We start from the raw sequence: 24,619 nt of genomic DNA, 5'->3' as shown, positions 1-24,619 counted from the left end.
CGCCTCTTAGTGACTCCATGGACTGCAGCCTACCAGGCTCCTCTGCCCATGGGATTTTCCAGGCAAGAGTACTGGAGTGGGGTGCCATTGCCTTCTCCCTAGGATTTCCTAGTATTAGCTAAATGTCTTCTTGGTGATGTTATATATATATATTTGCCATGTTGCACAGCCTATGGGATCTCAGTTCCCCAACCAGGGATCAAGGAGCACAAAGTCTTAACCACTGAAACAACAAGAAAGTCCCCCAAAAATGTTTTTAATGGAAAGGTTCTACTTATTCAAAAGAATTCACAAAGATTAATAAAAATGAAAACAAGAAAGCATTCGTGGCCTTGACAAAGAATAATTCATTCAACAAGAATGCTGACTAAATATTAATCATTACTTAGGCTGAGCGTTGTGTAAGCACTGCACAGTATCCAATGCTGAACAAACAAAATAATACCAGCAAAACGCTGTTTTTAAAGACACAGCACACTTCTGCTTTTTCATAGAGTATATTTACCTCAAAGCCAAGTCTATCCTTTTCTTTCCAAAAACAAAAATGTGTTACTTTCTTATCCCAGAATTCATCTGGCTTCACTACACAAACCAGGGACACTTCAGCTGGAACAACATTCTATAAAATACAAAAAAAAAAGAAAAAATTATACATGTAAAGTTAGTAATTTACTGAAGTTGTAAATTATTAGGTATTCATGATTGAGCAGAGTAAGTAAGAGACCTCTGGAAAATAATTAAAGAGATAAAATACAAGAAATGCTGCAAACCGCAAAACATACATGGCAATAAATAAATATTTGAAAGAATCTGATTCAGAAAACAATGTTTAAAGACAGCACATGTGAATTATTTTTGTGTTTTACTGAATCTCTAATAGGAATATATTTAAACTGCAAGATAATTTTTAGTTGAGAAATTATTAAATTTGGCTTTTCTATGATATGAAAAAAATTTTTTCTAACACAATCATCTTAGAGAATTTCTTCCAATAATGTAAATCAATTTTCTAACAAATAAGCTTCTTATACCATTATACAAAGAAGCCAAGATTCTACATGATTATTAACTTGAAGAAGAGGACAAAGCTAAACCTCCACAAATACAATTTCACATTTGCTAGATACAGTTATTCACATCATCACCTAAAAAATGGAAATTAACATTTACTGAGCTAATATATATTCCATATATATCTTATCAGCAAGTCCCATAGAGTCTATTTTTAAAATATATCTTAATTAAACTTACCCATTTCTACCACCTACATTGCTAATATCCCCAAACAAATCAGCTTTTTGAAACCCTCTTAGCAGGCCTCCCACTTTTGCATTTTTTCATACTCAGAATAAAATTCAAACCCCTTAGCAAAGCCAAGAAGCCCGCCCAGCTCAAGGCCCCATGACCTCAGACCTCATCACACACCTCTCCCGTCTTAGCTCACTCCTCTACCACAGCCACGCTGACCTTCTTGCTGCTCCTGGAATGTGACAAATCTGTTCCCAGCTCAAGACTACGCCCTTGATGTTTCCTCTGCCTGGAATGCTCTTTGCCCTATACCTAGAAGCACTTTCTCAGTTTATTTAGGATTCTACTCAAATAGTCCCTCCTCTTTAGAGACTTTCTCTGACCATCCTATATAAAGCAGCAACATTTGACTCAGTCTCCTTTCACCAATTTATTTTTCTAAATAGCATTTATCAGTATATGATGTTACATTACTTAGTAATTTGCCTAATTGCTTATAGTCTGACTCCTCAGACAGAACATAGGCTTCCCAAGGTCAGGTACCTCATCTATCATGGCACTCCTGTATCTCCAGGGCCTATGACAGTGCCTGGCATATAGAAGATACTCCATGAGTCTCTGTTGAATAAATGAATTCACATTAACGAGTGGATCTCATCCTTCCAATGTTACAGAAGCATAAACTAAGCTTGAGAGAACTAAAGGAACTTGTCTAAAGGAACAGAGTTTGAAGGAATAGTACTAGAACAAAAACCAGGTCGGTCTGATTCTCAAGTTTTACCATAACATTCCAAACATTCTAGACCGGGGGTCAGTAAATTCTTTCTCTAGGTCCAGATAAAAAATATTTTAGGTTTTTAAGCCTATACAGTCTCTGTTGCAACTATTTTTATTCTGTCCACATAGTGTGAAAGATGCCATAAACAATATGTAAACAAAACTCTGTTTACAAGCTCTAGGGGTCAACCACTGTTCTAGACCATAACACTACTGAATAATAATAATGCTATATGATAATAAGTATTATTAGTATTGATCAGGGGAAAACAGAAAACCTTTCAATTTAAATATCTCACTGGACATGCCACAAATCTAGTGCCCCTGCAATGACTGGGTTATGAATAAAGTTAAAAAAACCCTCAGTGCTATCAAAACTTGTATCAGAGGGGGTGGGAAATTTAGAGTAAAATGAGGTTTATTTATATAATGACTATGGAAATCAAATATTCAAAATCACTGAGTATTAAAGCTGTTAGGAACAAAAGAAAACAAGCCAGTCATGTCAGAGAATATTGTACAGGCAGAGCTCTGGGCTCCCAAACAGCTGGTTCCAGCAACTTCTGAAATAAAAGCAACATAACTTTGTATGCAGAAACTATTTGACGAGGAGTAAACAACAAGCCATCGCAATTTCTGAAAAGGTAACTATTAACAAAATCCAAAAGTTGTTAAAACACCTATCAGAATAGAAATCACAAGAGGGGATTAAATCATCCATTGATTGTTCTTCAAAACTGCCACTGATCAAAGTCCAGTTCATACAGCAAGTCCCAAACAGCTCACTGGTGAAACAGTTGAATGGAAGAACCCAAGGTTGTAATTAATGGGTTTCTAACAATTTGTACAGAGAAGAGTTTGTCTCCAGGGTTTAGAATTTAAAAGCACTGGGAATATATTTAACAGAAAGAGTTACTAATGGGACACCAATCTGCGTTCCCTTAAAAACTGACCCAATGGAGCCTATGTCCTTTCCAATCCAAAGGAGGGAGTCTAATGATGAAGGGTAGGCCAACCAATCAAGAATAAGGTACTGGGCAGAAAATTTGGGAACCACCTCAGACACATCCCAGTGCTAAATATACACTTTTAAAGGGGCTTAGGCTGCTCCAGGTTCCAACTGTGATTTTCTCCCATGTTCACCACAAGAACATAGGTTAAGTTATTTAAAATCATTGAAGACTTTTGAAGATAACAGAACTTGTTTCCCAAGTTTGGGAGGATGAAATTAAACGAGGTCATTTATATAACAAGCTTAGTACATAGCACCTGAACCATACTAAGCACTAAAACTAAAATTATGAGTACCCATTCTTTGAGATTCTAAGAATTCTTTATCTTAAACAAAAAATAATCCATTAACAATCATTCTCCCTAGTTGTCATTTAAAATTTTAAATTATATTCCTTTCCACAGAACCCTAAAGTAGTTACTAATTATTTGCCAGGTCATTTAAAATTCTTGATCTTTCTTTTAATATCACTGATACTTAATTGAATGTTCACCCGCCATGTAACAGCCAACATACCTTCCCCAAACTACCCTGCAATCAGTTCCTTTTACTGTATTCACTTAATTTTTGAGCTATCACTAAATCAGCCAGGAATGCCCTTTTCACTTTATTTTAAATTAGATAATCTCTTTAACTCACTTAACTTTAACTTTCTACATAAGCCCTTCTTAAGGAAACCCAGGTACATGAGAGCAATCTGTCCCCTTTCACTCACTCAATTGTTGTATTTTTCTCAATATCCTCAATACTCTCATAATAAATCAACAAATAACTACTAGGAACCTACTACATGCAAGGGATTACAGAAACATTCTGTGAGGAACACTAGGAAGTATAAGCAGAAGACTAGGACCCACCCAGACCAGGGATTCTGTAGCCACAGCTGTTTATGAAATGCTTGTCTGTGAGCTGCTGAAGTCCCCAAGGACACAGCTACAGTTGAGTACATTTCTTCTAGATTAGAAACAGATACGACTATCACGAACCCTGATGATTCTTAGAGGAAAGAGGGAAACAAAGGGAGAAACCTATCAGAATTCTCAGCTTAGACTTACCCAGTCCTATTCCCTCCTTGAGGTGGGATAATGCAAATACTACAGCGTGCAAGAGCGCCCAGATGAGTCTCATAGCCTCTGCCCTCACATTGTGAAACTCACTGGCTTCAATGCTTAAGTTACTTAAACATGACATATTATTTTTGGTAATTTACTTATCTTTAGAATAGGGCTGAAATTTATTTTACTACTCAAGCAAAACCTATGAAGATCAAATCTGAACAATTCAACACTGATCTGTGCATTTCAGAACAAAGTCACTGCTTAGAAGCTTGGGCACAGTCCAATAAATGAAATGCATTTGCCACTATCATCTAATCTGTTGCTGTAAAATAAAACCATTTCCTGATAGCCAAAAATAAAATTACCTGTAGCATTAAGACTACTGTTTTCACCACATTCCACTGGGATTTTCTGCCATCCACAATCACGGTAAATCCTCTAGCCTTACACTTCTCACTGAAACAAAACAAAATTACAGAGTATATTAAAATAAGCTTCCTATTTTATTCTTCAAAATCCTAAATAAAGCTTACGCTGAGTCATACATGGCACAGCATTAATTTCACTTGATTTGGTTTGCATGGTCAACACAATTCTTCAGGGTGTCCTTTCAGTTTTCTCAAGCAATTTACTTTTCTCATTTCAGGAAACATAGGCAATTTATAAGCTAATCTGGTGAGAAAATTACTCTAAAAGCATGTAAATTCAACATCTTAATATGAGAAAAAAAACCGAACCAACATTCAAATAGCCTCACTGGCCCCTCAACCTCCTCAGCTGTAAAATGGGATCACGGTGATAGGTAACTGATGCCTGCCAAGTGTGGATGTACTTCTTATCTCTTCTTCCTGCCAAGAGTATAAGGTTGCAAAGTGATATTTCAAAACCAGGTAGAAAATAAAGTAAGCTATTATTAAACCTTTAAAAAGAAGAAACATTACTTTGCCAACAAAGGTCCGTCTAGTCAAAGCTATGGTTTTTCCAGGAGTCATGTATGGATGTGAGAGTTCGATCATAAGGAAAGCTGAGCGCCGAAGAACTGATGCTTTTGAACTGTGGTTTTGGAGAAGACTCTTGAGAGTCCCTTGGACTGCAAGGAGATCAAACCAGTCAATCCTAAAGGAAATAAACCCCAAATATTCATTAAAAGGACTGATGCTAAAGCTCCAATACTTTGGCCACCTGATGCGAAGAACTGACTCACTGGAAAAGACTCGATGCTGAGAAAGATTGAAGGCAGGAGGAGAAGGGGATGACAGAGGATGAGATGACTGGATGGCATCATTGACTCAATGGACACGAGTTTGAGCAAGCTCCAGGAACTGCTGAAGGACATGGAAGCCTGGCGTGCTGCAGTCCATGGAGATGCAAAGAGTCGGACATGACTGAGCTACTGAACTGAACTGATTATTAAACCATTGGAAATGAGGTTCTTGTGTTCTTTGGGAGAAACTTAAAGAGGTGAAAATTTAGTGTATATAATAATTCAAAGCTTGAATACACCATATCGGACCTACCTCTGTTCTTACTTTTGCCTCTTAGTTGTTGACCAGAAAATCTTGAGTGCTGGAAAATGTGTTATTGCTATATATCATACCAAATTATTCAAGTACCAACTAAACACCTCCCAGGAGCCTGCCCTAGTAAAATCCAACAACTACATGGAAAAACTCTATCATAAGTGGAAAACTATATAGCTTTATTATTATTACTATTTGTTTTACTATAAAATCAAATTAATGCAAGGATCTCAACTGCCCTCCCTCTAACATAGTGGAAGAAACTGCAGATTTGCCTAGCAGAACAAGGATTTGGTAGTGAAATTTCTCCCCACTCAAAGTTATCCCAATTGCCTACATTACAGAAAAGGTTAATAGGAGGCCTCTCCTGAGATTTAAATCCAACAGTCCATGGAATTTTACTAATTCTCTTTACTTTCTCCAAGCACTCATACTAACCTCTATAGGATTACTGGAGAAGTGATATCCAATTCTACTGAGAAACAGTAAGATCACAAGAATGAGGACAATATTGCTAAAGACCCAGAAGAAGAACAGGTGCTTCAGTAAGTGGGGACAGAAGCTGAGCTTTCAAAGAGAAGAGAGAAATGTTCAAGAGGTGAGGCAAATGCAAACACGTGTCCATACAAAACACTTGCCCACAGATGTTCACAGCAGTACAGTTCATAAGAGCCAAAATCCGAAACAACTCAAATCTTCAAAAACTGATGAATGGAAAAACAAAACGTTTTTGTTTACTCCATTCAATAGAGTATTATTCAATCATAAAAAGAAATGAAGTGCTGATATGTACTACAACATGGATAAACCTTGAAAACATCATGCTAAGTGAAAAGAAAGCCAGACCAAAAGTCCATATATTGGATGATTCCATTTATATGAAATTTCCAGAATGGGTAAATCCATAGAGACAGAAAGTAGATTAGTGGGTACCAAGGGCTGGGAGGAGAGGAGAACGGGATGAGGAGTGACTGCCAATGGGTACAGGTTTTCTTTTGGGGTTGATGGCAATGTTCTAGTAGTAGAGTGATGGTTATGCAATCCTGTGAAAATAACGAAAAACCACTGAAATAAACACTTTAAAAAAGTGATAGGTATGTGACTTGGATTTTGCATTATAAAATAAAAGATCCACTAACCACTCTTGAAGGGTGGGGGTGAGGGAATACAATGATCACTTTCATATTGGCAACATAAAGCCTTGCTGGGGAAGCAACTCTGATTATCTAATTGCTAGCTGTGGGACCAGGTAGGAAGAAAGACCACTGTGACTGAGGGGGGATACAAGCGTTAGAAGGACCAGCCTAACAGAGTAACTGTCAGCAAGGGGTCACCAGAGGAGTGGCAGGGACTCTACCAGTGCAGAATGGAAGTTTGCAGGAAGGGGAGCTAAAGACATGTGGAGCTTCCCAGTGAAGAGCCTTCCCTGGTTGGGACTGGAGCCAAGAAAAATGTGTCATCCTCATAATTTGGCACTTTCTTGTCACTGGCATCTGTATCTCTGAGGCACAGGTTGCACAATCAATTTGTTGAACAAGCAAGTTTTATACAAACACATTTATATTTCAAAGCACAATAAATTAATCTGTATACTAAGACAAAGTAATGAAGCTTGCAAATACCATCTGTAGGAACTTAAGGGCATAAAATACTCTATATTTATCTTTTAGAGTACTTAAAAACAGCCTTAATCATATTTTTTTCACATTTTACTAAGATAGATAAAGAAAATACACACAATGCAAAGATACTACATATGTGAAAACTGCAAGACCAACTGATACTACAAACTACTTGAAAGGAATTCTTTTAAAAATTTCAATCCTACAAGTGGACTGATAGTTTCAACTGTGTTTAATGAGAATATACGTAGATTTAGAAGTACATTATGTCCCTTACAAATGTTGTATTGGAGTAGCTGAAGTGCTATATTAGTAAATTCCTATACTACTATTAACATGTTCATAGTTTTAAGACCAATATACAAAAAAAAAATCTATTAAGACCCTACCTTGTTGTTCATACTCCATTAGAGCCTTTCAAGGGTCTGGTGGCTGAATTAAAACAGCTTTTAAAAGAGAAGTGGCTCCTTAACTAGTTCATTCACTTTGGCAAGAAAGAGACTATCAGTGGATTTTCTGGGGTCAGTATTCTGTAGCTCTTTACTAATTTCTTTGATTACAACCAAGGGCTCCTTTTTTCCCACTCCAAGAGCTCTGCTTATACTTCCACCATGGCACTAATTTCACTTATGCTTTTCTTATAATTGCTTGTTTATAATTCATCTTCATTGGATAACATGCTTCCAGAAAGCAAGGATATTATTGTCTTACTGGCATCTGGGAAGCTTCCAGCTCAATGCTTTAAATAGAGAGGGCCCCTAAAAATGTCAGAAGCCACACATACCACTCCCTGGTCAGAACATAACAACGGTTCCTTCTCATCAGGCCCTCTAAGGTCTGACTCCAGCCCCTCTGGACGTTCTCCCCAAACAAACCCTGGCCCTCTCTCAAACTGCTCCACCCACACAACCCTCCTTACTGACCCCACAACGCACTGAGCCTGCACTGCCTCAGTGTCCTTCTTTCCACTTACTGCTCCTTCTGTCTAAAACAGTCTTTCTTAAATGCTCTTTCATCAGCTATCTATATAGCCTGGCCCTCACTTCACTCATCTCTGGTAAAATGTTATCTTTTGTACAATATTGCCACACACTCCTCCCCACTCCATCCCTCCCTCAGCTCCTTTCATGCTCTGTTCCCCAGTACTTATGGACACCCAATGCACTGTGAATAACAGTCATTTCATCATTCGCATATAAGGCCCATACACGCAAGGACTGAGCCTTTGTTCACCCATTACCTCAGCATCTAGAAAGATGAGGAACTCATTACAGGATCTCATGTATTTACTGAGTGACTGAAGACTTATGAGCTTAATTTCTGTGTGACTCTTGACAAGTCATTCATTAAACCCTTGTATGATGAAGCTTTTTTCTGTAATATAAATGAGTTTTTCTACAATTAGGAAGAATAGACCTAAAATTCAATTTCAAAAAAAAAAACAAAACAAAACTTGAGAGAAACAGAAAGGTAACTTCTATAAATGGTGACTCTACAGAATTAGATTAATCTGGGCAATTACTTGGCAGCATTTCTATAGAGAGGATTTAGGTATGGGTAAAGTGTTAGTCTAGATGATAGAAGATGTTGGTCTAGATCACTGTTAAGGTACCTTCCAATCTTGACATTCCATGATTCTATAACTGGATGACCAACAATTTCCCTGTGAGCTAGGAAAATGCTATGATTTTAAATGTACCTTGAATACATGGTTGAAAGAAAATATTAAAACAAAAAAGATCTAAAAGATTTCCATTATGTTCCACTAGGTTCACCACAGTTATCTTTATATGTCAACTCTAAGTTGTAATAGATGCAGGCTAAATGTAAATGATTATTAGAGTTTTCAATCGCAATGGCATTGTGATTATAACAGAGGCGAGTAAAACAGTGACTAGAAACACAGGCTTTAGTTAGGCCACCAGGTCCAAATCCTAATGTGCTACAGGTTCTTGATCAAGATACTTAAATTCCACACACTTTCTAAGCCTCAGTTCCCTTATATGTAAGACAGGGCAAGCCAAGGAAAACAGTGATCATCTAATAGGGCTGTTACGAGAATTAAATGACTTACTGTTATCTATTATTTCTTTAAGTACAGAATATTCTTTTCACATATGCATCCCAATCATCCATAAGTAAACTAATGCACTTTATCATCCATAAGTAAATTCTCAGGTCCATTTCAAATTTAGTGTTCTCAAAGGAAAGCAAGATGAGCCTAGACAGAGTTGTTTCCAACAAAATGGCTTCTACTGAGCTGCAACTTCTACATGATTGATTTTTCCAACAAAACGTGTGATGCTGTGAGAATGCTCAGTCAGCCTGAGTACAAAGACCTCTGAAGAAAGTGAAGTAGTCAGATAAGAGCAGAAACCCACATCCACTGGCTATGGATCACTAAGTATGAGGTACTGCACAGGGCTATGAAAAAATACGTAAGACAGTTTCTCCCATGAAGAAGCTTAAGATCATTTAGAAAGATGAAAAGGTGGGGAGCAAGTATTTTAATTAGTGTCCAATCTCTGTTCACTGACATTACCTTTTTAATGTTACAAGGGAAGCAACATACACCTTTGAAATGTTTTAAAATATAAGACAAATAAATGGAAAATTTCAAGAATTATCACCAAACACATTATGATTGAATGTCTTAAGAGTCAGAAACGGCAAGTGCTATAAGTCTGAAGAAATGCTGGCAGATTCTGGGAAATACCTATATAAGCAGCTAATGAAAATTAACACAAAAGGAAACAGAGCAAGAGGAATATAAGCAAAGGAACCTCATCAATTTGGGAAAATTTCTTAATTTCTCTGCCCTCAATTTTTTCATGTATGAAATAGAAATAATATCATTATTTTGAAGACTGAGTTAATGCAAGTGCTATATAAGTGTCTTGCGTGATAAATAAGCACTCAAGAAACAGGAGCTGAAAGGGTGGGTTAAACCACACAAAGTCTTGGCAGAGCAGTTGAGAAGACTGAAAGACCCTCATCGAGAGTGCATAGTCTTTTTTGTCTTCACAAAGCATGGTGAACAATGTCTGCACTTTGTATCAACAAAATAAACAGACTATTGCATTAAAGTTCATTGTGTGAAAGAAGAGGTCTAGAAAACTGAGAAGGATGACAGAACTGTTGTTTTAGCGAAATTAATTTTGCTCTTGTGTACAAATGGGGGAGAGACTGGAGATAAGAGAAATTAGCCTGGATACTGCTGTACTAGCCCAGCCTGACAACTAAGCCTCCCTTGACGTGAACTTAAGCATAAGGGAAAAGAAAAGACAACACATTTAAAAATTCATGGCAAAGAAAGGAAATGCTAACTTAGCTCTCACATTTTAAAATGGGACAATGTAAGTTTTCAATACATAGTCATTGAACAAATGAAATTAATCTTTAAAAAGCACTCATCAACAGCATAAAGCATGTCCGGAGCACTTAACTACAATAGGTCAACACAATTATACTTCACTTGCTGGAACTGCTTTTGCTAAGGAGGAAAGGAAGGCATTGGCTCAAACTTTCTTAGAAGCATGCCCCATAAAAAACAGAAATAGAGAAGAGCCATCCAAGGCACACTCGCAGACTATACTGAGCTTTCTAAAGTCTAAGACAAACCAATGACCAATCAGTGTTACATACATATTCAAGTTATCTTCTAAGTGCTCTGTAAGGGGCCACTGCAGTAGAAGTGGAGTCTGAGAAGGCAGGGATGAGCAGAAAAGGTTGTGAGCCTCAACTTCTAACTCTTTCGTAAATTTAGATTCTCTGTAAGATCTTCTTTGAATAAAAATGCCCAAAGATATTTTTTCATTCTGAATGCATAGAATATACAGTCCATAGAATTCTGGCAATTGTGCAACTACCTATATGGGATTCAAATTATAATTTCACTATTCTAAATAAGAACTACCCAGCTGTTATAGCTCCTTTTATGATGTATTTTGGGTAGTTTTCATGACTTCATTCTGGTTGGTTCCTTCAGTATCCACATAAGAAACACCTAAGGTATCCAAATCATTTTATTGGCATTGTGGATATGGGGATAAAGAAAACATAACTTTGCAATCTAATAACTAACTGATTAAACAGTGAACTCTATGACATCAAGCAGACGTGAATAGGAAAAACTGTTTAAAAGGGCTCCTCACAAAGACAACAGTAACAAAAAGTGGCTGAGAAACACTGATATATATGTTTTGTCACACATTTCTAAAACACATGCATGCGTGCTCAGTGGCTCTGTCATGTCCGACTCTCTGTGACCCCATGGACTGTAGCCGTCCAGGCTCCTCTGTCTATGGAATTTTCTAGGCAAGAATACTGGGGTGGGTTGCCATTTCCTTCTCCAGGAGATCTTTCCCAGCCAGCGATTTAACCTAAGTCTCCTGTATTATAGGTGGATTGTTTATCACTAAGTCACCTGGGAAACCCTTTTAAAAAACAGGCAGTCTCAATATCTATTATCATACTTTGTGTAATAGAACTGAAACAAATTTCATTTTATACTTTGAAAGTAAACATGCTTCTGATGTAAAATTTTGAAATATAAAAAGAAATAATTTCTCCTTTCATACTTGTTAGCATTTGTCTTACATATCGCGGCGCTCCCGTGTTGGATGCATATATATTTATAATTGTTATATCTTCTTCTTGGATTGATCCTTTGATCATTATGTAGTGACCTTCTTTGTCTCTTTTCACAGCCTTTGTTTTAAAGTCTATTTTATCTGATATAAGTATTGCTACTCCTGCTTTCTTTTGGTCCCTATTTGCATGGAAAATCTTTTTCTAGCCCTTCACTTTCAGTCTGTATGTGTCCCCTGTTTTGAGGTGGGTCTCCTGTAGACAACATATGTAGGGGTCTTGTTTTTGTATCCATTCAGCCAGTCTTTGTCTTTTGGTTAGGGCATTCAACCCATTTACGTTTAAGGTAATTACTGATAAGTATGATCCCGTTGCCATTTACTTTATTGTTTTGGGTTCCAGTTTATACACCGTTTTTGTGTTTCCTGTCTAGAGAATATCCTTTAGTATTTGTTGGAGAGCTGGTTTGGTGGTGCTGAATTCTCTCAGCTTTTGCTTGTCTGAGAAGCTTTTGATTTCTCCTTCATATTTGAATGAGATCCTTGCTGGGTACAATAATCTGGGCTGTAGGTTATTTTCTTTCATCACTTTAAGTATGTCTTGCCATTCCCTCCTGGCTTGAAGAGCTTCTATTGAAAGATCAGCTGTTATCCTTATGGGAATTCCCTTGTGTGTTATTTGTTGTTTTTCCCTTGCTGCTTTTAATATTTGTTCTTTGTGTTTGATCTTTGTTAATTTGATTAATATGTGTCTTGGGGTGTTTTGCCTTGGGTTTATCCTGTTTGGGACTCTCTGGGTTTCTTGGACTTGGGTGATTATTTCCTTCCCCATTTCAGGGAAGTTTTCAACTATTATCTCTTCAAGTATTTTCTCATGGTCTTTCTTTTTGTCTTCTTCTTCTGGGACCCCTATGATTCGAATGTTGTAGCGTTTAATATTGTCCTGGAGGTCTCTGAGATTGTCCTCATTTCTTTTAATTCGTTTTTCTTTTATCCTGATTCATTTATTTCTACCACTCTATCTTCTAATTCACTAATCGTATCTTCTGCCTCTGTTATTCTACTATTTGTTGCCTCCAGAGTGTTTTTAATTTCATTTATTGCATTATTCATTATATATTGACTCTCTTTTATTTCTTCTAGGTCCTTGTTAAACCTTTCTTGCATCTTCTCAATCTTTGTCTCCAGGCTATTTATCTGTGATTCCATTTTGATTTCAAGATTTTGGATCAATTTCACTATCATTATTTGGAATTCTTTATCAGGTAGATTCCCTCTCTCTTCCTCTTTTGTTTGGTTTGGTAGGCATTTATCCTGTTCTTTATCTGCTGGGTATTCCTCTGTCTCTTCATCTTATTTAAATTGCTGAGTTTGGGGTGTCCTTTCTGTATTCTGGCAGTTTGTGGAGTTGTCATTATTGTGGCGTTTCCTCGCTCTGTGTGGGTTTGTATAGGTGGTTTGTCAAGGTTTCTTGGTTAGGGAAGCTTGTGTCCGTGTTCTGGTGGGTGGAGCTGTATTTCTTCTCTCTCCTTTCAAAGACTTGGGTTGCTTTTCTGGGTGCCTGATGTCCTCTGCCGGCATTCAGAAGTTGTTTTGTGGAATTTACTTGGCGTTTGGGAGACTTTAATACCCCACTCACACCTATGGATAGATCAACTAAACAGAAAATTAACAAGGAAACACAAACTTTAAACGATACAATAGACCAGTTAGACCTAATTGATATCTATAGGACATTTCATCCCAAAACAATGAATTTCACTTCTTTCTCAAGCGCACATGGAAACTTCTCCAGGATAGATCACATCCTGGGCCATAAATCTAGCCTTGGTAAATTCAAAAAAATAGAAATCATTCCAAGCATCTTTTCTGACCACAATGCAGTAAGATTAGATCTCAATTACAGGAGAAAAACTATTAAAAATTCCAATATATGGAGGCTGAACAACACGCTGCTGAATAACCAACAAATCACAGAAGAAATCAAAAAAGAAATCAAAATTTGCATAGAAACGAATGAAAATGAAAACACAACAACCCAAAACCTGTGGCACACTGTAAAAGCAGTCCTAAGGGGAAAGTTCACAGCAATACAGGCATACCTCAAGAAACAAGAAAAAAGTCAAATAAATAACCTAACCCTACACCTAAAGCAACTAGAAAAGGAAGAAATGAAGAACCCCAGGATTAGTAGAAGGAAAGAAATCTTAAAAATTAGGGCAGAAATAAATACAAAAGAAACAAAAGAGACCATAGCAAAAAATCAACAAAGCCAAAAGCTGGTTCTTTGAAAGGATAAATAAAATTGACAAACCATTAGCCAGACTCATCAAGAAACAAAGGGAGAAAAGTCAAATCAATAAAATTAGAAATGAAAATGGAGAGATCACAACATACAACACAGAAATACAAAGGATCATAAGAGACTACTACTATCAACAATTATATGCCAATAAAATGGACAACATGGAAGAAATGGACAAATTTTTAGAAAAGTACAACTTTCCAAAACTCGACCAGGAAGAAATAGAAAATCTTAACAGACCCATCACAAGCATGGAAATTGAAACTGTAATCAGAAATCTTCCAGCAAACAAAAGCCCAGGTCCAGACGGCTTCACAGCTGAATTCTACCAAAAATTTAGAGAAGAGCTAACACCTATCCTGCTCAAACTCTTCCAGAAAACTGCAGAGGAAGGTAAACTTCCAAACTCATTCTATGAGTCCACCATCACCCTAATACCAAAACCTGACAAAGATCCCACAAAAAAAAGAAAACTACAGGCCAATATCACTGATGAACATAGATGCAAAAATCCTTAACAAAATTCTAGCAATCAGAATCCAGCAACACATTAAAAAGATCATACACCATGACCAAGTGGGCTTTATCCCAGGGATGCAAGGATTCTTCAATATCTGCAAATCAATCAATGTAATACACCACATTAACAAATTGAAAAATAAAAACCATATGATTATCTCAATAGATGCAGAGAAAGCCTTTGACAAAATTCAACATCCATTTATGATAAGAACTCTCCAGAAAGCAGGAATAGAAGGAACATACCTCAACATAATAAAAGCTATATATGACACACCCACAGCAAACATTATCCTCAATGGTGAAAAATTGAAAGCATTTCCTCTAAAGTCAGGAACAAGACAAGGGTGCCCACTTTCACCATTACTATTCAACATAGTTTTGGAAGTTTTGGCCACAGCAGTCAGAGCAGAAAAAGAAATAAAAGGAATCCAAATTGGAAAAGAAGAAGTAAAACTCTCACTATTTGCAGATGACATGATCCTCTACATAGAAAACCCTAAAGACTCCACCAAAAAATTACTAGAACTAATCAATGATTATAGGAAAGTTGCAGGATATAAAATCAACACACAGAAATCCCTTGCATTCCTATACACTAATAATGAGAAAACAGAAAGAGAAATTAAGGAAACAATTCCATTCACCATTGCAACGGAAAGAATAAAATACTTAGGAATATATCTACCTAAAGAAACTAAAGACCTATATATAGAAAACTATAAAACACTGATGAAAGAAATCAAAGAGGACACTAATAGATGGAGAAATATACCATGTTCATGGATTGGAAGAATCAATATAGTGAAAATGAGTATACTACCCAAAGCAATTTATAGATTCAATGCAATCCCTATCAAGCTACCAACAGTATTCTTCACAGAGCTAGAACAAATAATTTCACAATTTGTATGGAAATACAAAAAACCTCGAATAGCCAAAGCTATCTTGAGAAAGAAGAATGGAACTGGAGGAATCAACCTGCCTAACTTCAGGCTCTACTACAAAGCCACAGTTATCAAGACAGTATGGTACTGGCACAAAGACAGAAATATAGATCAATGGAACAAAATAGAAAGCCCAGAGATAAATCCACACACCTATGGACACCTTATCTTTGACAAAGGAGGCAAGAATATACAATGGATTAAAGACAATCTCTTTAACAAGTGGTGCTGGGAAAACTGGTCAACCACTTGTAAAAGAATGAAACTAGAACACTTTCTAACACCATACACAAAAATAAACTCAAAATGGATTAAAGATCTCAACGTAAGACCAGAAACTATAAAACTCCTAGAGGAGAACATAGGCAAAACACTCTCTGACATACATCACAGCAGGATCCTCTATGACCCACCTCCCAGAATATTGGAAATAAAAGCAAAAATAAACAAATGGGACCTAATTAAACTTAAAAGCTTCTGCACAACAAAGGAAACTATTAGCAAGGTGAAAAGGCAGCCTTCAGAATGGGAGAAAATAATAGCAAATGAAGCAACTGACAAACAACTAATCTCAAAAATATACAAGCAACTCCTACAGCTCAATTCCAGAAAAATAAATGACCCAATCAAAAAATGGCCAAAGAACTAAATAGACATTTCTCCAAAGAAGACATACAGATGGCTAACAAACACATGAAAAGATGCTCAACATCACTCATTATAAGAGAAATGCAAATCAAAACCACTATGAGGTACCATTTCACGCCAGTCAGAATGGCTTCGATCCAAAAGTCTACAAGCAATAAATGGTGGAGAGGGTGTGGAGAAAAGGGAACTCTCTTACACTGTTGGTGGGAATGCAAACTAGTACAGCCACTATGGAGAACAGTGTGGAGATTCCTTAAAAAACTGGAAATAGAACTGCCTTATGATCCAGCACTCCCACTGCTGGGCATACACACTGAGGAAACCAGAAGGGAAAGAGACACGTGTACCCCAATGTTCATCGCAGCACTGTTTATAATAGCCAGGACATGGAAGCAACCTAGATGTCCATCAGCAGATGAATGGATAAGAAAGCTGTGGTGCATATACACAATGGAGTATTACTCAGCCATTAAAAAGAAAACATTTGAATCAGTTCTAATGAGGTGGATGAAACTGGAACCTATTATACAGAGTGAAGTAAGCCAGAAAGAAAAACACCAATACAGTATACTAACGCATATATATGGAATTTAGAAAGATGGTAACAATAACCCTGTATACAAGACAGCAAAAGAGACACTGATGTATAGATCAGTCTTATGGACTCTGTGGGAGAGGGAGAGGGTGGGGAGATTTGGAGAATGGCATTGAAACATGTATAATATCATGCATGAAACGAGTCACCAGTCCAGGTTCGATACACGATACTGGATGCTTGGGGCTGGTGCACTGGGACGATCCAGAGGGAGGGTATGGGGAGGGAGGAGGGAGGAGGGTTCAGGATGGGGAACACAGGTATACCTGTGGCAGATTCATTTTGATATTTGGCAAAACTAATACAATATTGTAAAGTTTAAAAATAAAATAAAATTAAAAAAAATAAGATAAAGCTAATCTCAGTATTTACTTTTTTAATGAAAAGATTTGCAAATTAATTTATATGTCATGTCTCTACCTCCGTAAGGGAATCTTGAATTTGATTATGCTTTCTGAATCATGGATTCAATTTCTGATCATGTTGTTTATTTTTAAAATGTACAGCAATTGCTGGAAAAACAAATGAAAAACTCCATTTACCTCTCCTAAAATTTAGCACTCAGGTTGGTCCAACGGTTTCAGTCTATATTATTTTTCATTAAAAATCCTTTCTAGAAAATGGGGCAGTAATAGTTAGTCTTGAACTTCACAAAGACCTGAACATAAACTTATATTCAGGTCATGAAAGTGTGCTCAGTTGCTAGGTTGTGTTCAACTCTTTGCAAGCCTGTGGACTGAAGCCTGACAGGCTCCTCTATCCATGGAATTTTCCAGGCAAGAACACTAGAGTAGGTTGCCACGGCCTCCTCCAGGGGATCTTCCCAACCCAGGGATCAATCCACATCTCCTGTGTCTCCTACACTGGCAGGTGGATTCTTTATCACTGCGCCACCTGGGAAGTCAATGATGAACCTGAACCTCTCCTTTCTTCTCAGCCCCTCTGATCAAGAGTCTGGAACAAAAAAACAAGCTTTTAGGGCCAAACTGTGTGTGACAAAGAATAAGGAAATGTTCTCATTTTCAGTGGTGCTGGGTTACCCATTTGAAACAGGCAGGTATCACACCCTGCCCCTGGTCGTTAAAATAGGCATAAAATATGAATAAGGGCTTCCTTTGTGGCTCAGCTGGTAAAGAATCCACCTGCAATGCAGGAAACCTGGGTTCAGTCCCTGGCTTGGGAAGATCCCCTGGAGAAGGGAAAGATTACCCACTCCAGTATTCTGGCCTAGAGAATTCCATGGACTGTATAGTCATGGGGTCACAAGGAGTTGGACACAACTGAGCGACTTGAACTTTCATAGATAAGAAACTGAATAGTTCCTTTCCATTTTTAAATAACTTAGTAATATTCAAAATGCTAACATTTTCACTGCAAAGACAGACTCCTTTTGGACATCTCCTATAAAGAAGATGCCACATTAGCTAGTTACATTGCTGAAGCTGTCCGGAGACATCAGCAATCGAAAGGAGCTAAACTTTAACAGCAGGGGCTTGGAGAAACAAGCAAGTCACACACATAAAAATGCAGATATACTAAAAAAAGGAAAACCCTTCTAGCCCGAGGCTGAGCCTGATCTGATAGGGTAAACTTAAAACAGTTCTGGGATGGAAAGAGGGATGGATCAACACATAGACACGTGATAAAGTATCACAACACAGGGTGCAGGCTTCTGAGTGATGGGCGTAATGATGTTTACTGCACAGTTCCTTCAACTTTTCTGTATATTTGAAACTTCTCATAACACAACTTAAAAGTAGTTTTGAATAGTAGGCATTCTGAAGGAGAAAAACCACTTTTTAGGATTACACCTAATAAATTATTCTTCAGGCTTGCAAAGAAGACCTCAAAAACACTTGAGCTCACTAATGAAAACACTTGAGCTCACTAATGAAATAGCAAGTACTGATTAAAGTTGCCAACTATGTTTTTAAAAGCCAAAGTTATAGGAGGTTGGTCCAGAAAAGCAGAAGGCTAAAAATTCAGAGCCATTTGCAAATACTTGAGAAGGTCAAAATTTAGAACAATTATCAAAAATAAAGTATCCAGATCTCTATTTTGTCTTGCTAAATTGAATTCTTTCACCTTATTTCAACTTATATTTTCTCTGTTAGCTGGCAGGTGTATGTATGTGTATGTATGCAGAAACTGATTCATAATTTACACTGCAATAGTATTATACGTGGGCTTCTCAGGTAGAGCTAGTGGTAAAGAACCCATCTGCCAATCAAGAGACTAAGAGACACGGGTTTGATCCCTGGGTCAGAAAGATGCCCTGGAGGAGGGCAGGGCAACCCATTCCAATATTCTTGCCTGGAGAATCACATGGACAGAGAAGCCTGGCAGGCTACAATCTATAGGGTCACAAAGAGTTGGACACAATTAAAGGGCCTCAGCATGCACAGTATTGTTGTTTAGTTTCAAAGTCATGTCCGACTCTATGTGACCCCATGAATAGTAGGCTGCCAGGCTCCTCTGTCTATGGGATTTCCCAGGCAAGAATACTGGAATGGGTTGCTATTTCCTTCTCCAGAGGATCTTCTCGACCCAGCGATCACACCTGGGTGTCTTGCACTGGCAGGTGGATTCTTGACCGCTGAGCCACCATACCTATACAAGAATGAAAGAGAGAAAGAGAATGTTTAAATAGTGTAGGCTATTTTGCCCTCTACTGTAGTTCTTGTTTGCACACCCAGAGTGAACAGACAGGAAACATGAGTGAAACCGCTGGTCCCTTAGCCTCAGTTACCCAGTGCCTCGTATAGTATGAGCATCCTGGGAGGCTGAGTGTGATCCTAGTATATACCAGCATGCACATTCTTATCACAGACCTAACCACAAGCCAACTGTGTCTTCTGGAACTTAGTCTCCATGACATGTTCTAATGCTGGAAGAAAACCTAGCATATTCACAAAATAACAGTTCATCTAAGTCTCTAATTCTTCCTTAGGCATTTTTCAAGGGTGATTTTGACTATCAGTAATTTTTGCATTACATTCTATACTTTAGAACCTCACCTCAGGTAAGATGCAACTACACTGTATTCTATTCATTTGAAGTATGAAGATCTCTGGCTTGCTGTCAGGAACTGCGGATTCTAACCCCAGCTCTACTGCTAATTGACTGTGTAATCCTGGGCAAGTAACTAACTTCTGAGTCTCAATCCCCTCAAGTGGAAAAATAAGGCAGTTGGTTCAGATGGTCTCTAAGTTCCCTCAGCACTTTTAACCACCTATGAAACCATGAATTTTTTTTTTTTTTTGATAATTTGCCAGTTATATGTTTAACCAGTGTTGTTTACCTAAAAAGCAGTTCACAATCTAATGAAGAATAATATAAATTAGCAGTCAGCAGCTCAGAGAATTAGCAAGGTTATTTAGTACTAATCCATTGTGAGGTCTGATAACTTTCCTTTCCAGAAAGCAAAAACAAAAAAATTGAAAGTTTTACCTGGAGACCTCTGTTCCTCTAATACTGAAAAAACATTCAGCAATAGAATCATTACATTATAGACCAATATTGGAAGCAGATGGGATTAAAGTCAGCTGTTCTAAAATACAATTTTAACCTTGTATTCTGCAAAGTGGTTTAAAATTAAATAATTTATTATGTCAACAATTCAAGTACAAGAAAAAGATATAAAGAATTGTCTGCTCTGACTAAAATGTTTAAAATGCATCTGAAGCTTACCAGCATTATTTAAGAGATAACTTTGTTCCTTTTACCACCTCTACATTCTACAAACACACATAAAAAATCCGGCCTCATTACTGCAATGGTTTGCAACTCTGACTGCATATAAAAATTGTCTGGGAAACTTAAAAGAATTTTTTTTTCTGATAAGCAGGATTCCCAGGAACAACTGGATCAGACTCTCTGGAGGTGGATGCTCAGGCATAAAAATTTTGAAAAAAATCTCCAGATGAGTCTAATGTGCAGTCCGACTTCAGCCCCCAAATATCACATGTGGGAAGGGAAGCTGGGGAGGGGTGTGTCTGTCGCTGCTGTAGTGAAGGGTAGGCTCAAGCATATACAAAGGGTTAAGGTTTGTCTTCACCCAAGAAATATAAAAATTAAAAATCCAACCTCTTTGGATTAAAATATAAACATTTTTGCATTTTTAAAAAAACATTTTAAACTCCAAACAGCCTTCATCCAATATATTAAAAAACACAGATATATTTATATCTATATAGTTATATCTAAAGAAAGTGAAAGTGAAGTCGCTCAGTCGTGTCTGACGCTTTGCAACCCCATGTCCATGGGATTCTCCAGGTAAGAATACTGGAGTGGGTTGCAATTTCCTTCTCCAGAGGATCTTCCCGACACAGGGATCAAACTCAGCTCTCCTGCACTGCAGGCAGACTCTACTGTCTGAGCCACCAGAGGCTCAGTTATATATAAGTGGCTTCCTAAATACAAGATTCACTTCTCTAAGTTTTCTCAAATTACATGGTGTATAGACAGATGCTCACTCTTGTATTCCTTAAAAGGTAACAGCACATACATTTTAGAAATCTGTTATCATTCAGTGCACCAGGAATATAAAATGTCTTTATTTCATCTGCTATGGCATTATATAGTATTGATTCTTGTGTTTTGACTATAATTTCACTGATAATAAAAGCAAATAAGACAACAAACTACAGTTTAACAATGGCAGGAATCATTAGTAAGTAAATGAAAACATACTGAATTTTAAGAAAAGACACCTTTAGAGTCACCTTGGAATGCTGAGTAGGTAGTCTAAGGTGACACTCAGCTCATCCATATTTGTCTGTTCTAGGCATAATGGAATTGTCAGAATGAGGCCACTTCGTCTGTCCTTTCCTCCTATTAAAGAAAAAAATATGTAAATTTAACATGTAAGAGATACTGAAGCACTAAATGAATAATATATACTTGAGTTCAAAGTTACAAAAACAATTTCAAGGTTAAGACATAAGTAAAAAACTATATAATGGCTGTTTATTTTATATGTTATAAATGCTTATAGTAGTGCAGTAAAATTGTACAAAATTTACAAAAAAAATAAGAGGAAAAAAAATTCACCCATGAAGTCTTCACCTAAACATAGCAATTACCATTTTGTTTAATTTCTTCCATTCAGTGTACTCCTGATTGTAATCAATTCATCAAACACCTATTGTGTGCCCAGCACAGTATGCATTTACAAGTAAAACAAAATAAATTTCTAATCAATCCAGGAAGAAAAACTTTAAGTCATAAGAAATAATAGTATGAAATATGACAGCTTGCTGGGCTGTGCTGTACAAAATATAAAATATTATAAATAGGGATTTAGAAATTGGAGAACATAAGAGCCATAATAAATGTATAAAGGTACATAGAAAAGTTAAAAAACTTAAGAAAAATGGATAGAATTTATAAACCTAGCCAAAAGAGCATTCTGTGACAAGGAATGATCTGAGGTAACTACAAAGGTCATATAGGATTCTCTGTTCATGAGGCAATAAAGGGAAAACACTGTCCAGCTGAGAAGAGTGTACGGGACCTGCTTACAGAAGCCTGAAAGCCAGGAAGTGGAGTGTATGTGCATTTCATGGACGTTCACGTCCTCATTGATTTCCATAAACATGAAAACATAACTAGTACTTTATATACACATAGCTTCTTTCAAAGCTCCCCACATGACTGGTTTTCACACTGAAGTCCATCTTTTAACCCAACTGACATTTATGACAATTTTAGAAATGTAAAAGCCAGTAAATACTAAAGGAAACAATTTCATATGATCTCTCTCACTAAAAACTGAAAGAAGTGAAACAAAAAACCAAAAAACAAAAAAATGGCTCCTAGGAATAAAGTGTAGTGTTAGTAGCTCAGTCATGTCTGACCCCGTGTCTTTGCATGTCTTTGCGACCCCGTGGGCTCTGGTCTGCCAGGCTCCTCTGACCATGGAATTCTCCAGCAGGAATACTGGAGTGGGCTGCCATTTCCTTCTCCATCCTATGAATAACATGGATACAACTGACGAAGTACAAAACATAAATGATCTTTTATCAGGTTAACCATATAAATTACTGATATTCAAGTACTTTGTTTAATCTCAATAAACAGCAATTTCAAATGGTTAACTTAATAGATAATCAATAGTGCCTTAGTGCAAATGTTTTTTGTTTAGAATATGTTGTTTAGTTTTTTTCTTTTCTTTTTTTTTTTTTTAAAAGAACTGCACCCATAGTTTTCAAACTGTATTCCCTGAAGGACTTTGTTGGTTTGAAAAGTTTTTGTCTATTATTCAAAAAGCTTGAATATTACTGACTGAAATAATTAACAGTCAGTAGCAATGGCACCCCACTCCAGTACTCTGGCCTGGAAAATCCCATGGACGGAGGAGCCTGGTAGGCTGCAGTCCATAGGATCGCTAAGAGTCAGACACGACTGAGCGACTTCACTTTCACTTTTCACTTTCATGCATTGGAGAAGGAAATGGCAACCCACTCCAGTGTTCTTGCTTGGAGAATCCCAGGGATGGGGGAGCCTAGCGGGCTGCCGTCTATGGGGTCGCAGAGTTGGACACGACTGAAGTGACTTAGCAGCAGCAGAGAAAGTCAGGAAAGAGGGACTGGGTTCAGAAAAGTTTCATCTGCTCCTCAAAAACCACTAAGCTTTATCCCTGCATTAAACCAAATCTGCAAAAAGGTTCATATCTGAAGTGCAGCACTCTAAACCACTGTGAAATTGCCTGCAGACGATAGGTCTAACATTTAGCACTACATTTAACCTTATGCCCTCAGCTTTCACTAAGGGACAATAAAATAATCACCAGTGTAAATACAAAAGAAGGCAGATGCCAAGAAGAAAAATCCTTGCAAGTTGGGTATGGTAACCAGGGTCAAATGCTGCAGAGACAAGTGTAATAAGAATGCAAAAATATCACTGACAAAGATTTTTTTTTTTGCAACAGTATGGGCAAATAAGCATTTTTTTAATTTAAATATAGTTGATGTACAGTGTTTTAGACACACAGCCAAGTGATTTAGTTATATACATATAGATCTATTCTCTTTCAGATTATTTTCCCGTATGCTGCTGCTAAGTCGCTTCAGTTGTGTCCGACTCTGTGAGACTCCATAGACGGCAGCCCACCAGGCTCCCCCATTCCTGGGATTCTCCAGGCAAGAACACTGGAGTGGGTTGCCATTTCCTTCTCCAATGCATGAAAGTGAAAAGTGAAAGTGAAGTCGCTTTAGTCGTGTCCGACTCTGTGCGACTCCATGGACGGCAGCCCACCAGGCTCTGCCGTCCTTGGGATTCTCCAGGCAAAACACTGGAGTGGGTTGCCATTTCCTTCTCCAATGCATGAAAGTGAAAAGTGAAAGTGAAGTTGCTCAGTCGTGTCGGACTCCTAGCGACCCCATGGACTGCAGCCCACCAGGCTCCTCCGTCCATGGGATTTTCCAGGCAAGAGTACAGTTATTTTAAAATATTGAATATAGTTCCCTGGGCCACACAGTAGGAGCTTGTCTTTATGTATTTCATACATAGTAGTGTGTATCTGTTAATTCCAAATTTCAAACTTCTCCCTCCCCTTTCTCTTTCGGTAACTGCAAGTTTATTTTTTAAATCTGTGGGTCTATTTTTACGTCTGTGGGTCTATTCTATTTTCATACACTAATGGGAGAAAAGAAATAACAATTGAAACAATATTCTTAAAGGGCAATCTGACTAGATATAACACAAATTTAAATGTAAATTCTCTTTAATACTTCCACTTGGAGGAATTTATACTGCTGAACTTGCACAAAACTCACA

The 24,619-nt window shown here is 37.4% G+C and overlaps 1 protein-coding gene across 4 annotated transcripts in view; it reads right to left on the bottom strand.

Moving 5' to 3' along the window:
* The window catches only part of SESTD1 (SEC14 and spectrin domain containing 1), a 143,002-nt gene that overhangs the window by 67,287 nt on the left and 51,096 nt on the right, over positions 1 to 24,619 (bottom strand). For 3 of the 4 annotated variants that reach the window (XM_027556391.1, XM_027556373.1, XM_027556383.1), the window contains exons 3-5: positions 21,565 to 21,673; positions 4,461 to 4,551; positions 506 to 619 (exon numbers count right to left, since the gene is read on the bottom strand). In XM_027556391.1, the coding sequence (XP_027412192.1) occupies positions 506 to 619; positions 4,461 to 4,551; positions 21,565 to 21,673 (314 nt within the window). Of the gene's footprint in view, positions 1 to 505; positions 620 to 4,460; positions 4,552 to 21,552; positions 21,674 to 24,619 lie in introns of those variants that run through there. The other variant, XM_027556401.1, reaches the window with a different exon arrangement.

This window comes from Bos indicus x Bos taurus, chromosome 2 (genome assembly GCF_003369695.1).
Source record: "Bos indicus x Bos taurus breed Angus x Brahman F1 hybrid chromosome 2, Bos_hybrid_MaternalHap_v2.0, whole genome shotgun sequence".
In the NCBI taxonomy this organism is placed as follows: domain Eukaryota; kingdom Metazoa; phylum Chordata; class Mammalia; order Artiodactyla; family Bovidae; genus Bos; species Bos indicus x Bos taurus.
This window is presented reverse-complemented; position numbering and strand designations above follow the sequence as displayed.